At 36.2% G+C, this 16,408-nt stretch overlaps 3 protein-coding genes across 6 annotated transcripts; 2 read left to right on the top strand and 1 right to left on the bottom strand.

Moving 5' to 3' along the window:
* Window positions 1-1,461: 1,461 nt before the first annotated feature.
* LOC111805155 (serine/threonine protein phosphatase 2A 57 kDa regulatory subunit B' kappa isoform) lies at window positions 1,462-4,215 on the bottom strand. Its single transcript, XM_023690073.2, has 2 exons — window positions 2,318-4,215; window positions 1,462-2,081 (listed from the first exon to the last, which is right to left on the bottom strand). The coding sequence occupies exons 1-2, from the start codon at window positions 3,512-3,514 to the stop codon at window positions 1,722-1,724; spliced, it is 1,557 nt and encodes a 518-aa protein (XP_023545841.2). The 5' UTR covers window positions 3,515-4,215; the 3' UTR covers window positions 1,462-1,721.
* A 1,700-nt stretch (window positions 4,216-5,915) lies between these two features.
* Window positions 5,916-10,988, top strand: LOC111805156 (E3 ubiquitin-protein ligase At1g63170). Of its 4 annotated transcripts, XR_002816619.2 has the most exons (7): window positions 5,916-6,110; window positions 6,990-7,055; window positions 7,514-8,380; window positions 9,100-9,225; window positions 9,313-9,607; window positions 10,429-10,689; window positions 10,781-10,988. XR_002816619.2 is itself a non-coding variant. In XM_023690074.2 (6 exons), the coding sequence occupies exons 3-6, from the start codon at window positions 7,719-7,721 to the stop codon at window positions 10,621-10,623; spliced, it is 1,278 nt and encodes a 425-aa protein (XP_023545842.1). In that variant the 5' UTR covers window positions 5,916-6,110; window positions 6,990-7,055; window positions 7,514-7,718; the 3' UTR covers window positions 10,624-10,988. The 4 variants fall into 4 exon arrangements, 3 of the variants coding, with proteins under 3 accessions (XP_023545842.1, XP_023545843.1, XP_086984736.1); XM_023690074.2 differs by having other exon boundaries at window positions 10,429-10,988; XM_023690075.2 differs by having other exon boundaries at window positions 7,511-8,380; window positions 10,429-10,988.
* A 1,702-nt stretch (window positions 10,989-12,690) lies between these two features.
* On the top strand, window positions 12,691-15,937 carry PPD5 (PsbP domain protein (Mog1/PsbP/DUF1795-like photosystem II reaction center PsbP family protein)). Its single transcript, XM_023689582.2, has 11 exons — window positions 12,691-12,863; window positions 12,952-13,118; window positions 13,248-13,356; window positions 14,219-14,268; window positions 14,360-14,427; window positions 14,507-14,605; window positions 14,683-14,742; window positions 14,830-14,889; window positions 14,980-15,034; window positions 15,486-15,535; window positions 15,627-15,937. The coding sequence occupies exons 1-11, from the start codon at window positions 12,790-12,792 to the stop codon at window positions 15,723-15,725; spliced, it is 891 nt and encodes a 296-aa protein (XP_023545350.2). The 5' UTR covers window positions 12,691-12,789; the 3' UTR covers window positions 15,726-15,937.
* The last annotated feature ends 471 nt before the right edge of the window (window positions 15,938-16,408 follow it).

Below are 16,408 nucleotides of genomic sequence, written 5' to 3'. Positions count from 1 at the left end.
TCTAGAGCACGCTATCAATTACAGTCCCTCCGTGCTAAAAACTCGAGAAGATCTAAGATTGAACTCCACAGGTCACCATTTAAATGCCGTGTTACACAAGTTTCGACTACAGAAGATTAGAAACACATTTTGATCAAAAACATGTTTTTAATCATTCAGATTTGGTACGATATACTTGAGAGACATATCCGGAAGTGGTTTGTGATCAAGTCAAAAGTGGCCATAACCCTTTTCAAATGTAGTTGAAAGGGACCTTACTTCAATGTTATGGGTCTATATATATTACAAATCCTTTTCAATAGTGACGGTTGGAAAGTGTGACGACTTTAACCTCCACAAAATCAGTTCTCTCAACTTCCCCAAACAAGATAGATACTTGAATTCTAGGGGCATTTGAGACATTTCACAAATAGCCAAGCTTCGAAACCGAGACCTCGTCTTCTCAGAATGAGTGGTCACAAGGAAGGGGAGAAAAAGATAAGAGGGTAAATTAAATAATTGTGTGTGTATGTGTGTGTTTTTGGCTTATTTTGTTACGACCACTAGATTCTGTCTGTGAAGGGCGTGGAGTTAGACATTGTTGAAGAGAGGGCAAGTGGGTAATTTAAAACAGGAAAAAACAGAGCATCCAAGTGTTTGGTTAACATCATAGGATGGACAACCAAACATCGTATGATTATTAAAACACAATGTTGTCGTCTTTTATGACCACAAACTGAAGCATCAATGTCACTCAGTTGCATGAATGCCTACCTACTTATGGATTGACTTTCCTCTTTTTTTTAGCCTTTTACTTTTGCCGTGAATTCCACTTAATCATCAATACCCCCTAGAATTTTTCTAATGTTATGAGGTTCAAATTAACTATTGAATAAGTTGTTATAACTATTTGGAGAGCGAATTTAGTCGAAGATTTGATGTTATAACTATTTGGAGAGCGAATTTAGTCGAAGATTTGAATTCGATTAATAAACAACATTTGTATGGATGTCCCATCTTCTTCTCCATCGACATTGTCACATTGACGGTAAAGACTCGCAACAACAAGGGCAATTTTTGACAACTATGAGAACCCTCAGAGTGACGCACATACAGTAACCCACGCCAAATAAACTCACAAACGAGTGTCGAATAGCGTCTGGTCTGGTTCCTCCTCCATGATCTTTCTCATATCTCAACACTACAAATGCAAGCTCCAACAAGACCCACTAGGAAATCAAAGGGTTTGGAAGACATCTAGACATTGAAAGGTCCTCCCCTCCAAGAACAATTTTCAAAAGAAACATGTTTTTTACCCCATTGTTCGAAAAGACAACCAAAAAAAAAAAAGAACAAAAAACAAAAGACTGTTCTTTGTCTCAGTGTTTTTTTTTTTTTTTTTTTTTTTTTTTGCAATAAATTAAGTGACAGTTTATATGAACATTTATCAGAGGAGAAATAACAGTTGAGAAGGGCCAGCCATAAGTGAAATGCAGTGCAAGGAACTTGCGAAGAAGCTAAGATATCCGACATCATATAACGACAGGGAAATTACAGGACCCTTAATAAGATTACAAGCAACCATGTCCCCTCTTCCCTCTGATATTTCCACCCTCATTGCAGAGATACCCACATGGAAGAAACAGGCACAAAGAAAGAAAAAAACATCGGGTGGGGGACTGGTTTGAGAGTGAGATTGAGATTGAATGAGTTTTCATGTTTTGTTATCAATGGAGGCAGACTCAGCAGGCTATTGAGGATGTTAAAGGAGTTACCAGCACGGCAGTTCTCCCAGCCATCGGTTGGACATTGGCTGCTGCGTCCTCGAGTCGCTCCCATATCTGCTTTCGTTTCGTTGCTGTAACGATTAATTTTGCTTCTTCCTCCTTGAAGTGTGCATGGCAGGATATGAATAGCTCATCATCCATCTCCATGAATATCTTTCTAACGTTAAGGGTCAGGTTCACCACTGCTGGATTCCAATGGCTCTGCGCGTTCCTCTCTAAGGTGGGAAGTATGATGGGCAATATCACGTGTCGGTTGTGTCCAATCAAGTTCACGATGTGGTCGTTGTTCCATAAGAAAAGGGCCCTTTCAGCTACCTGAAAATGACAGTTTCAGCAACAATGGTGTTCAAAGAACGCGAAAGATGATCTGATCCGACTGAATGAACCATAACGAAACTAAACCAAACCGAATTGTTTATGTCGAGCAAAAAGATCAAGTGATGAAACATAATGAACCATTCATACAACTATACAAACATCAAATATATGCAATGATATGTGACTCTGGCAATGAAATAGATCCATCCATGATGAGAAACGATGGAGAATACCTGAAAGTGGGCACTGTTAATACAGCATCCTATGCGCCAGAACAAAGGAACCATGACTTTCTGGAATTCCAACATGTTAACTGCTTCCAAAATCTCCTCTAACTCACCCAGAAACATCACCTCTTTCTGACTATTCGTAAGCGGCCAATACTTCAACAGTCCTTTAACCACGACGCTCGCTAGCTTCGGTTCCTTCTCCACGAACTGCATAATGCAGTATGAAAGTTGTTGAAAGTAGGCGCCTACAGATTTTGGCTTATGCAGAGGAATCAAAACCCTCCACAAGAAGATTTTGTGTTCCTCTTTAAGAGGTAAAGCAAACCCGCTGATTATACTCCCAAAGATCTCCAGCAACTCAGCAATGCCGTTATGTCGTTCGGTCTCGGTTACGAATCGATAAAATATATTGTTGATCGACTTTCGTATGAAAGGCCGATGAACCATGAACTTCCCGTAGATTCTATGGAGAATTGTTTTTAAACATTCCCTTTCTCTGGGATCCTCTGAATCAAACAACTCCAACAGTTTCAAGATAAACGAATGATCCATATACTTCTTTGCAACCTTAGCATCAACACCTGAAGAATGTATGAACTTAAGCAGCAAATCATAAACTAGCTGCAAATGAGGCCAAGCAGGATCAAATGTGGGCTCATCATCATCATTTTCACCACCACCACCACCGCCGCCGCCGCCACCAATCATGTTAGACCGATAATTCGGTGGGAAAACTCTAAACAGATTAGCAGAACACATTTTACACAATGCATGAATCGCAGGTTCGTTGAATTTCACAGTTCCAGCTCCAACAAAATCCACTAATTCAACCAACGTTTGCCTTTTAACACCCTTTTCAATGGAGTTCTTACTGGGGTCGGTAAAATCAAAGGTAACACAGCAAAGACTCAGTTTACTCACAAAGAGGTTCATCTTCTCAGACGAGGGCACGTCATTGAAAGGCACCAGCGGCTCGATTCCGGCCACGAGGCTCGCAGGGAAGACTGCAGAAGAAGTTTTCTTGGTAGCATTGGACCGGCCAGAGGCAGAAGCGCCACTGCTTGATTTCGGAGTCCCATGGGCGGAGGATGTAGAGCTACTTCTCGGACTTGAACGATTCGACGATGACCGAGGCGTTTTTGGTGAATCCGACGAGTCAGATGACTTTCGAGGAAGCTTGCTGAAGATCTGCTTGAGCATTGTGAAGAATCGAATCAAAGGGAAAGATCAAACCCAGAAAGAAAACTTCAATCACTACAGGCCCAAAATAGTAACCAAAACGAACCCTATGTCTCGGCCATGAATTTGAACGAATCAAAAAGCAAGAACCAAATTCAAGATGGAAAATACAGAGATTCCAGAGGACATCGACAGAATGTCAGATCCACAAAAATCCTGTCCATCGAAAAACGCAATTCGAAGAAAACGAAACGGATCAAGTTCAACAAACATTAAGAAAGTCAAGAATCGCAGAAGAGAGAAAAGAAAGCCATAAAAACAGAGGAAAGAAGCAGAGAAAGATTTAGGGTTTGATGAACAGAAAAGCAAAACGAAACCGCAACATTCAAAATCAAAATAATCACTAGAGAGAGGAAAAGAAGGAGGATTGATGAAGAGAGAGATCTTGGATAATGGCGGAGATTGAGAAAGCGAAAAGAAGAGGAAATTAAGCGTTCATCCCGTCGCAAAACGATGTATAATGCTTGATGTTCATGAAAAGCATGGAGCAATGAAGATCAACAGAGCACTATTTGTCTCTCTCTCTCTCTCTCTGGTTTCGATTTGTTTCTCCTTTTTGTTTTTTCTTGGTAGATGGGAATGGGAGAACCCTCATTGCCATTTTCCAAGAGAAAATGCAAGAGCTTTACAACACACCAATTTTCCATTTAATCTCCTCTTCTCTCTCCTCTCTTTCTCTCTCTATTCTTTATTTCATTCTTTTCTTTTCTTTTCTTTTTCAAAATCACCATTTTCATCCATAAATTTTTAACTTTTTTTTTTAAGAAAAACTATTTTTATGCCATCTAACTCATCTATTAAAAAAAAAAAAAAACATTTGGGTCCTGATATGTTTTGAAACACGTATCTAGTTCATTATTGATTTATTGAACGTTTTTGTAAGATTACACGATTAATTTTATAAAATATTGAATATGTATGATATTTATTAGATATAAAGTTGAAATTTGACGAGACATTTTAAATTTTTAGGGACTTTATAGATACTATGATGTGTTAAAATTTTAAATTTTATTTGGTGTTATTTTATTTTGGTCTATAAACTTTTAAAATATTGTTTTGGGCCCTTAAATAATAAAATATTAACTTTTTGGTCTTGGTTTTTATTTTTATTTTTTTTTAACAATTTCGTGTACTAAATCGTTATCTTAAATATGATTTTGATACTAGAAAAATATATTTTAAAAATAAAATGATTAAAATAGACATTGGAGACTAAAAATGAATATTTAAAAAATTTATGGACTAAAAAGAGTTTTTAAAAAATGGAGGAGAGGTTAATAAATTAATTTAAAATTTTAAAGACCCTAAAAACCGTACATAGTAAAAAAAATATAATTAAAATAAAAAATAAATAAAATTTTTAAATAAGTAGCAAGGAAGATTTAAATTTTTATTTATTTATTTATTTTAATTATATTCATTGGTTTATTTAGGCCGACAGGTAATGATTAAAAAAATTGGGGATAATTGATGAATGTGCTGGAAGATGTGATTTATTACCTTCTGCCACGTCATTTTGGTCACTGAATTTAACTCTGTTTAAAACGACGCCGTTTTCATGATGGGCCTCCCAATCCTCGGCCTTAAACTAGCCCATATAGGATACTCCATACTAATTGGGCTAATTACCGAATAGGTCCGCTTAGTCTGTTTGACTTGGCAAGCCCAACTCATTATTATTATTATTATTATTATTATTATTATTATTATTATTTTACATTTGAATCTTGAAAGGTTTATAGTTAAAAGGATATAATTTTATTAAATTTTATTACAAAATAAACTAAAAATCCTAAAATTTATTAATAAAATAAAATAAAATAATATAATATAATAAAATTGTTAAAAATATTTCATCCCTATAAAATTTTGAAAACATATTTACGTAACACCAAATATAATTATCAATATTTTTTTCTCAAAATTTAATGGCTCTACCCGTCCAACGATTTAATTGAGTTGGGTTAAGTCGTTAACCTTTTTAAGCACATGTCGACATATTTTTCACATGTTTGACCACGTAGTGTGAAACATGTATTATTGACCCTAAAATAAAATTTTAAATTCCTTAAAAATAATTAATAGAAAAAAATTAGAATATAGTTGAACCATAGTTGACCTTCTTTCATGGTAAAAAAATTCAAATTTCGGATTTTCATAAAAAAAAAAAAAAAAAAAAAAAAAAATTGTATTTTTGCTAATTTTGAAAAAAAAAATTGCCCCAAATCTACCAATTAAATAATAATAATAATAATTGAATAGCAGATGAAATAAAATTTATTTTTTATCATTAAAAAAGAGAGAGAAAGAGAAAATAAAAAGATGTGTTCTATAAATAGAAAAAGAAAAAAAAAAAAAAAAAAAAAAAAAGATTCTCAGGCGAAGGCAGGCAAGCAATGGAGGTCTAAAGCTGACTCAATCTCTCCCTCCCTCCCCGATAGAGAAATTTCAACCATTCACTTCAATTCTTCAAACGCCGTCGTTTCTGCACTCCTCTGATTTCCTCTCTGTCGTCTTCTCCGCCCGCTTCCATCGGCGGCGTTCGCTCAGTCCGGTGAGCTCCTTGTCTCCGGCCTGGATTACCTTTTTGTTTCTTTTCTTTTCTTTTCGTACTCGCGTAATGACTTTTGTGTTTGTATCTTTGAATGTGGAGGTTGCTTTGAAATGGCTTTTGTCTTCGCGGTCTTGGGTTTAGGGTTTGAATTGATGATTATTTTGGGTGGATGATTTTAATTTATGAGATGATCAGTCAACGTTGTGGACTTAGGGGTTTTGATCTGCGTACTTTGGGAAATTCAATTCGTTATTTGGTTTTATATGGATTTGTCATTTGTATCTTGTTTGAAACAATGATTGGAGTTGTGCATTTAGTCTTCGTTTGGTTCATATGATTCTGAGAAACCGAGGGAGATTTTGAGAGTACGGTACCTAGGGGAGTTCGTTTCTTTAATCATCTTAGCTTTCTTTTTTTCTTATTAGTCGCGTTAAACTTTAAAGAAACCTCAGAGGTCTTTCATCAACGACGCTAGTATTGCTACTACTTTTAGAAATGCCAAATTGCTCGAGAAAGAAAGGTCTCCTTCGTATCCGTTATGTGATTTCTTTCATTAATTCCTCCTTTTCTTCCTTTCTTTCTGTTGTGGTGGTCGTGGATTGGAGGGGCTTATATCTGTGAAAAGCCAGAGCTACATTTGCGTAATATCCTGGGGGTGAAACTGTTATTAACTTGTCACATGTAATTCTTTGTTTGATTTTCCATTTTCTGTAGGCGTCTTAAACGATACGTGTTGTGTATGATGTGCCGAAAAGAATTTAGTTACTAGTTGATCGAATGCAATATCTGCTTTCACCAGTATGATATTACATATTTTTATGAGAGCTTTTGCTAAACTTCTGGAGGGTTATTTGTTTCTTTAATGTGATGTTTATTCAGATTGGAAGCTTTGTGGATTGACAGAGTTGTATCAAAGGGCTGCAGCAACATCAATTTAAGTTATCTGTAAGTGATGTACTTATCTTTGAGAATCTTTCTTTTTAGTCTAATGTTGTATGTCTACTGTATAGCAGTGATTGGGTGAAATGTTTTGTTCATTTCTTATTAATCTCTGAAATTTGACTTTTCTATGTTAATTAATTAAAGAATGTTTTATTATTTGATTTGATCTAGTTAGTCAGATTGATGCTATTTTTAAAAATAAAAAACTAGTGATGCTAATTTAAGTTGTAAATTGTGCAATGTCTTGTTCCATTCTTCTGTTGTTTTGCCCCATGATAGGTTAAATAATGTTTGTGCTAAATTCAGAATCCTTATATTCTTTTTTGGTGGGTGATGTGGTTTTCACTTGCTTAAAATTGTAAAAGGCAGGTGTAATAAAATGCAATGTTTCTGTTTCCAGCCAGCATACATAAATAGTATGACAGATATTATTGTCGTATAATTATTTTCTCTTTTAGCAGATCAAAATTTGTTACTTTTCTCCATCTCTTTGTGGTGTCTGCCAAACTGGTTTTCTGCTTACGCCTTCGACTCGATCGATATATCACATTGGTGTTGAATCTATGAGTAGTTGCGAATCAGAATTGACATGTAGTGGGCCAAACACTGCAGCCTTGTTCTAGAGTTCTATGCTTTCTTTGTCCTTTATTGTGTTACTGGACTTAGATGGACGTTCCCTCAGTGGAACTGAATTGTGAAAGTGAAGGAGACTCTTACCCTTTATTGATGGCACAACCAGAAAATTCTAACAGCAGTGAGCATATCATTGACGTAACTGGCACTGGTGATTCTACCCCCTCTAGTTTACCTCATGGTAGGAATTCAAATGGCTTAAATTTATCACAACCTGAAGATAGACCTTCAAGTAGTACACAAGTTCCCTTGTCTCAACCTTCAATTTCTTCTACTGGATCAAATTCTAGGAATTCTTCATTCATAAGAAGAGGAGATGCGCGACGGCGTAGAAGTCCATTAAATTCTGGCTTATGGATATCTATTGAATTACTACTCACTATGAGCCAGATTATTGCAGCTATTATTGTCTTATCATTGTCAAAGAACGAAAAACCTCGTGCACCTTTGTTTGCGTGGATTGTGGGATATGCATCTGGGTGTGGTGCCACCCTTCCTCTCCTCTATTGGCGTTATCGACACCACAATCAAGCTTCAGAACAAAGTTCTCTTCAGTCCAGCCAGAATTCTTCTCGCATTAATGCTCCTGCTGGGCCATTCTCTCTTTCTGTTTCTAGGGCGTCAGAAGGGGAAGAACTTCAGCATCCTGCCCCATCCCCTAGAGGCAGTCAAGGGTCAGGAGTAGTAACAGGAAGGTATGGGGTTTTTATGGTTGTACCAGTGTACTTTAATTATTGGTCGTGATTGAAAAATAACCCAATTTCTGTTGTCTTGTGGCATTACTTTTATTTGATCGATTTTGGATTTTCAGTTCATGAGATTAGTTCATCAATTTATACTTGCTGATTGCTATTTTCTGTTGATGTTTTAGATCATGAAAGTTGAATTGGGAGTGAGAGAGAGAAAACACGATTGTAATAATTATGGGAAATCAAGCATAAGAGCTCTTACTTCTTGCACTTTTTATCTTCTCTTTTATTGCCTTGCTTCAAATTATGCATGAGATCCTGATTCCCGTACGCTATTACATGGCTTGTAGCTCAATTATTAGAGCAGTTAATCTAACCTCATAGGGGTGTGGCAATCTCATTAGGCAGGTTGCTGTTTTGACTGAATCACACATTCATCATTACACGTTTATTTTATTTGATTCTTTTGGACATAGAAACTAAACGCATGCCAGAACTGCCGTGGCCTTGGCCTTGATTAACACCAAATGCCTCTAATAATCATGTTCCAAGGGTACAAAGCATAAAAATAGTCATGTTCAAGGGTGTGGCAGTCTTTTGCATACTATAGGTGCTCAATTCCTTGTTTCTTGATCTTTTCTCGATGCCTTTTTTTTCCCTTCGCTTTTCCAGAAGTTAAGCAGTAATTGTCCTTACATTTGGGATTGTGGTAATTTTGCATGCAGATTTAAAGTGTTGGTCGAATATTTGAAGATGGGCCTGGATTGCTTCTTTGCTGTTTGGTTTGTAGTTGGTAACGTTTGGATCTTTGGAGGGCATTCATCAGCCTCCGAGGCTCCTAACTTGTACAGGTTTGTGCTGTTAGACCATGTGTATTTGTAGATGCACAATGGCGTTTCTATAATGGATTTTATTAATTTCTTTCTCATTCTTTGCAGGCTATGTATAGTGTTTCTTACCTTTAGCTGTATTGGTTACGCCATGCCTTTCATTCTATGTGTAACCATCTGCTGTTGCCTACCATGTATAATTTCCATCCTTGGGTTTAGAGAGGAGTTGACACAGACCCGAGGAGCCACAGCAGAATCTATTAATGCTTTACCAGCTTATAAATTTAAGCTGAAGAAAAGTAGAAGCGGAGATGATAGAGAAAACAACTCCGGGGCTGGTGAAGGAGGAGGGGTTGTGGCTGCTGGAACTGAAAAGGAGCGAGTGATCTCTGGAGAAGATGCTGTAAGTACACTACAATCTGTTCTATTCAATACTAACTTTATCATTGTTTTAACTATTCACCTTTTGGCTTTCAAATTTTAATTTTTATTTGTTCGTAAAATTTTTTGTTTTAAAAACAAAATTTGCTTTTCAGAATCTCACATTTTCTCTCTCCAACCTACCTTAAAATATTTCCCTCTCCTTAAAATTTCGATTCTCTCCAACTTTTCTCTTTTTCTTTTTCTTTTGTTTTTGTTCTCTGTAAAATTCTTCCTTCTCTCTTTAACTTATCCTCCCCTCTTCAGCGTCTCTCTAAAAAGTTCACAACTTTTGTTTCTCCCTCTTAACTTAAATATTCATCTTGACCCATTAGTATTAGTTTGAAACACAATTTTTTTGCGCAATTATTTTCTTTACTATATAACTAGCAGCCACTTAATAAGGCCATAATTGATAACGTCTTTACAATAGTTTTTATCCTTTTTAAGCAAGTATTCAAATTCTTAGTCAAATTTCAAAAACAAAAATAAGGTTTTGAATTTCGTTGGAAATTTTAAAAACACTTTCAAAAGTAGTTATCATTAACCCAAAAATCTATAGTCTACAGGAGGAAGTAGTGTTAGTTTAATTTTAAAGGAGCAAAGTGATCATCTGTCAGTTGGGAAATCTCACTTAATGCAACCGCATGAAATGGATATCAGTTGATTTGGAAATTATAGGATAAAAGTTTTGATGGGTTCCCACTAATGCTTGGATGAGAGCCTCGTTTCTGTTGCATTCTCGTAGCATTTAGTGAATATTTAAATAAAACTAATACTAATTGTTCTAAAATTGATGTGCAGGTATGTTGCATTTGCTTAGCAAAATACGCCAACAATGATGAACTGAGAGAGTTGCCATGTTCTCACTTTTTTCACAAGGACTGTGTAGATAAATGGTTGAAAATCAACGCACTGTGCCCACTGTGCAAAACCGAGGTCGGTGAGAGTATCATCAGCTCTCTTGATGGGGCTAATAGACAACAGGGTGATTCTTGAGGAAAGCGGCTTTGACTACACCACACCGTGTTCTAAGTTCTCTGGATGGCTTCTGCTGCAAGTGTAGTAAGTATAAGCTCATCCTTCCTTAAGCCGTTCAACCTTATTTTTCGGTTCTTATGCGGCATTCATTAGAGCCTTCGACAACCTCTTGTAGCAAATCCATCCATTGTCAATATCGGCAGATGGTGCATGCTCGACGTTTTGAACGAGTGGTGATCGTTGTGACTGCTCGTGTATATACAAGGTATATACTTGTATAATCACACTTTCTCTTGTATTGCCCTCAGTTTTGTGGTATAATAGCTATGATAATGAATAATTAGTCCGAGTATAATATGAATGTTTGCAAGTCATCCATTCCATCTGTGATCTGAAGAATTAATCCAACTTCTTTGTTAACATCACCAACCTTAATGCTCGTTTCATCTCCCCATCCCGTGTAGTTGTTGAACTAAAAAACACCGCGTGTGAAACAGGAAAACATTCAACAAAAGTCGATTGTCAATGACTTGATAGACTTGTGAGAAAGGTCAATTAAGAACACTTACCCATGGGTGTCGAGGACATTTTTCTTGCTGATCTACACATAGCCCTTCTCCAAGGCCTTGTAATGCTATTCTTTGGGACTGTACTGTAGGTCACTGATCTACACATAGCCCTTTCCTTTTTCACAATGTAAAACGACTTCAAAGCTAGAAAATTCTTCGATACTTACATAAAGCCCAAAGAACAGGACTAAATCCACATGCTTGAAAATTAGGTATTTTGGATAGAAGTGTAGCATATAGGCTATGAAGGGATGAATTTATCCTATAACAGCCCATGCCCACTATTTTTTTGGGCTTCCATTTTTAAAATGCATTTGCTCTCTCTCTCTCTCTTATAGAATGTTTTTGTTCTCCTACCAACGGATCTCACAATCCACTCCTTTTAGGGCCAAGAGTCCTCGTTAGGACTCATTCCATTTTCCAATCGATGTAGTATCTCACAATTCATCCCCTTTTCAGGGTCTAGTGTCCTTACTGACATTCGTTTCCTTTTCCAATCGATGTGGGATCTCACATTTCACCCTTCTCTAGGGCTCAGCATCTTTGCTGGTACACTGCCTTGTGTCCATCTCTTTTCGGGGTCTAGCCTCTTCGCTGACACATTGTTCGATGTCTGGCTCTGATACCATTTGTAATGGCCCAAGCCCAATGCTAGAAGATATTGTCCTCTTTTGGTTTTCTCTTTCAATTTCCTCTCAAGGTTTTTATAAAGATAAAGATAAGGACTTGTTTCTACTCCTTCTCCCCCAAGGACACTGAGGAGCTAATACAATCGAATTCTTTCACTTAAGGGTTTACATACTTTCACTTATAGATTAGAATGATAAATTTGAAGTTTTAGAAACTAAATACATATAATCGAAGGACTAAAAAGTAATTTTCCCTGTCAATCACAGATTTAAAATAAATAAAAAATAATAATAGTGATTATTAAAAATAATTTATCTATATTAAAAAGAACTCTCCACTCTCCTAATGACTACTTAAAATATTATTGTTATTATTTAAAAATTATTACTATTTTATTTTTTTTTTAAAACATTATCACATAAATATGGTTGATTTAAGGATTAAATTGATCTACTTTTTTACCATTTTTTAAATATAGAGACAGAAATTGACCTACTATGTAACATGACAATTTACCTTTTTACCCTTTGAACTTAATTTCTATCTGGTTGGTACGTTTTTAAAACGAACATTTTTAGTTGTTGATATCTAAATTTAATTTAAACTTTAGACGTGACATGTTTAATCACACTAGATTTTTAGTTACCGAATTTAAAATTAATGTAACTCTACTCGATTAATATATTAAAAACCAATTTAAATTTTTTAATACTAATTAGAAATCAAGATAAAACTAACTGAAATGAAATGAAATTTATTTTAACTGAAATGAAAGAGGAGAGAGAGAGAGAAATAAGATAAAGAGGAGAGAGAAACTTTTAAATTTTAAATTTTAAATTTTAAATTTTTAATTATTTTTAATTTTAGAGCAATTTTATTTTCCCCCACGTTTGGATGAAATCCATTCTGCAAACTGAACTCATACGGGTGGCCTGAGGAAGCAAGAAAGAGACGCAGAGAGTGAGCGCTGAAGGCTGAAGGAGCAATGGCGCTTCTCAATTCCTCTCTATCTGTTTCTACTCCCACCAACGCTTCTCTTCCAAATCTATCCTTCTTCAGGTTCTTCATTTTCTTTTTACTATCTTACAACCAATAATTCCCTCTTGTCCACTGAAAACTCATTCCTAAATTCTTCTCTAATTCGCAGCAATCGACCCAGAAACTTGCCCTCTCGGAAAATAATTGGAATCTACAAGAAATTCAATCTCTGTTCGACTTCAATCTCAAAATCCACCTCAGAAAATGTACTTTCCAGGAGGGATTTGTTGCTTTTCGGGCTTTCTTCTTCGTTTGTTCTGACATTTCCATCCTTAGGTCAGTTTTTCTTGCTGTGGTTTGCTTATTTTTCTGCTTCTCCTCTGTTGAAAAATGATCCATAGGTTAATTTCGTGATGGAATAGCTTGAGGTTTGAGATGGATGAAGAGATAAGGCTTTGATTTCAGGTTCTCTTGCGGAGGAAGAGTTGAAGGCTGCTACAATGGTCGATGAAGTAAATGCTTATTCTTATATTTATCCACTGGAATTGCCGTCTACTAATTTCGCCTTCAAATGGTAGAGATTTCTGTTTAAACTTTTGACTGTGTTGTTTTCTTTTGATAAACTTAAATTGAAACTACAGATTGTTGTTCTGAACCTTCTACTTGACCCTTCAAGAATCTATACCTTAGATTTCATTTCCTTTCCAAAATGTTGGTAATCTTTCGTGGAAAAGAAAGTTGCAGCAGAAGTTTTTTGGTGGGTAAAACATCAATTGAGTAGGTGTTTTTTCTTTCTAGACAATGATTTTTCACGCAGTCATACCATGTTTCTTTATGATTTTCCACTTGGAATGATTATCCCAACAATAAGAACGTGTTTGGAACGACTTTCTAAGTGTTCTCAAACGTTTGGAAAGTCATGGAAAGTCATTCCAAATAGACCCCAAGTCTCCTTTGTTTCTGAACATGTATGTGTAATCTAAATTTGAAAGCGCCGCTTTACCCTGAAAGGAAAATGAGCTTTGCTCCTCTAGGCTCCCGGGGTCTCGTGGTTCGCAAGAAGGAAAAAGAACTCATCCTTTGGCACAAGAAGATAAAAAGAAAACTTCCTCTATTGATGAACAGTGAATCGATGGAACGCACGACTAATGTGGCTACTAAGCTATTTCTTTGGAAAACTCGTATGGAGATGTATGAAGGATGAGATTTAAGGTCACTAGCAGTATGAAGTCGTTTGGATAGTCAATGAAAACTCTGAATTTAGTTGGGAAACAATTTCTATATATTCTTTATTATTGAGTGTTTTTGGCTTTAAGGTTTCACTTTTCTTGTTCTATTGAACTTCTTTTTGACATTTCCTTAAGTTTTTTTTCCTTCTTCCCATCATTGTTTCATGTCCTTAAATTGTATGATACATAACTCCTTATCTTTTCAAGGGTGGAATCAAGAAAACCCGAACGCTATTCTTCGGCTGCTCCACTGTCTCGTAAGATTAAGAAACATAGTTTGTTCTTTGAGCAACTTGAATTATTTAGATTTTTTTCATATTAACTTCATTGGGTTTGCACACGTCCTAGCTGATGCACGATTGAGGATTGTCTCTGAGCGAGTTGATTTCGTCGACAACCTTATCATATCGGTTACGGTAATTTCTTGTTCAATTTGATATCAATTATTTCATTCTCTTTTTAGGTTGATAGTTTTTATCATCTTCTTTGTTTCAGATAGGCCCTCCAAATTCCATGTATATAAAATCAAAGGACAAGAGTACTTGGACAGCAAAAGATGTTGCAGACTCTGTTTTATCCGACAAATCTGCATTGGTAATAGTTTCTTGCTTTTTACCCCCAAATATTTGGACAAAGCTTCATTTGAATTCATGTTCTTGTTCGTCTTGCAGCGGGTCACTTCGAGTCAGCGCCTGGCCGAGAGTTCAGTCCTAGATACTCATTCAAGTAATGTAAGTAAACTATGAAGTCCTGTTGTTAGGTTCAGTATATATGTCGCCTGGCCGAGAGCGTTTATAATAGTCCTCTGGCTCTCTCAGATTGATGGTGAGCCGTACTGGTATTATGAGTACCTTGTTCGAAAGTCGCCAACAAAAATCGTATGTCTCGTCTTTCTGATCGCCATGTTTCCTCTCAGTAGAAAACATTACAAATATTTGATTACTTGAGGACTCTAATGAACCGTGCAGGTCGGAGAATCCAACATTTACAGGCATTATGTTGCATCGACCGCAGAACGAGATGGTAAGTTCTTGATTACTAGTCTGCATTCTGTCGAACAAGTTATAAGGGTAAAAAACTTGCTATAGCATAACCCCATCTTGTCACCTGCAAAGCATATTACAATTTCCTTCTTGAAACCTGGGGTATCAGAGGTATATTCGTTGCATTATGCTTATAGCTCACTTTTCGGAAGCTTCGTCCACTCGAAAGCCAACTTTAAACGACGATAAAAGTTTTAAGTTATTAAGTTTTCACTTTCGGAGTTTGAATTCGAGACCCGGAAAGGTATTTCTAAACGTTCCAAACACTTCGAAAAGAGAAGGTGAAAAGTGTGTGAAATGTGGTGATTTTGTGTAGGCTCATCCGAACTTTAGTGACTGGAAAATTTGTAGGTGTTCTTGCTTGTACTCACCTATATGTAGGGGTTTTTTGTTTCAATGAACTGAGGGTACCAATAATGCTTCAATTGCAGGCTTTCTGTATTCTATCAATGCTTCAACTCTTGGGGCGCAATGGAACTCTGTAAACTCTCCCTTTTCTGGAATTTAATGATGTTTGTGATGTAAAATCAGTTAGTACCTAATTACCTATAAAATGTCTCTTTTTTGGGCAGATGGGACCTTTTCTGCAGAAAACGGTCGAGTCTTTTCGACTTCTTCCTCCCACGGAAGACTACGTTCCTCCATACAAGGATCCATGGAGATTTTGGTGACATTTTTTGTATCCACACTGCATTTCCAAGCATTTTTGTATCGTATTCTTTTGTCGAGTGAGTTCTAGTTCATTTTCGAGATCTAGGCGTAGCTACAGATTTTGAAGGGTCAGCTTTAGACAAAGTTGATCTCTCCAGGATCAAACTATGTTGTGTATTTCATTGCCACTTCAAGTCCAAAAACCTTCAATGGCATAAAACTTTCAAAATCATGCTCATGGCCATTACACAGCAGGAACTTGAACCTGATTGAACTTGAAAAGAATATGAAAAGATCAGCTTGTAACTTTTATCCTTTATCCGATGAGCGACGGTCCTTCCACTCAACACCTTCGGATCATTAAGGCTGACTTTCGTTCCTGGTTAACGGGTGGGTCTTGTAGTCAAGCTCTCTTCTGTCTTTGCACTTGCACTCAAGGACCAATCTCCTTCTGACCCGATGAAATCTTTGCACGCTTCTTGGGAGGCCTACGCCCCATAGGAATTTTTATTAAAAAAAAAAAAAGAAAAAAAAGAATCATAGTTTAAAAAACTAAATAGAGTCTTGAGCTAAAAGTATCGAGTTAAAACAAAAAAAAAAAAAAAAAAAAAAAAAAAAAAATTATAGTTAGAATTTGTTGGACATGAAAAAAGTTTATGGAACTGTTATTTAGGCTTGTGTTTACACAAATTTTTATGGTACG

Source organism: Cucurbita pepo, chromosome 11 (genome assembly GCF_057944985.1).
Source record: "Cucurbita pepo subsp. pepo isolate OVF chromosome 11, ASM5794498v1, whole genome shotgun sequence".
NCBI classification, from domain to species: Eukaryota; Viridiplantae; Streptophyta; class Magnoliopsida; order Cucurbitales; family Cucurbitaceae; genus Cucurbita; species Cucurbita pepo.
This window is presented reverse-complemented; position numbering and strand designations above follow the sequence as displayed.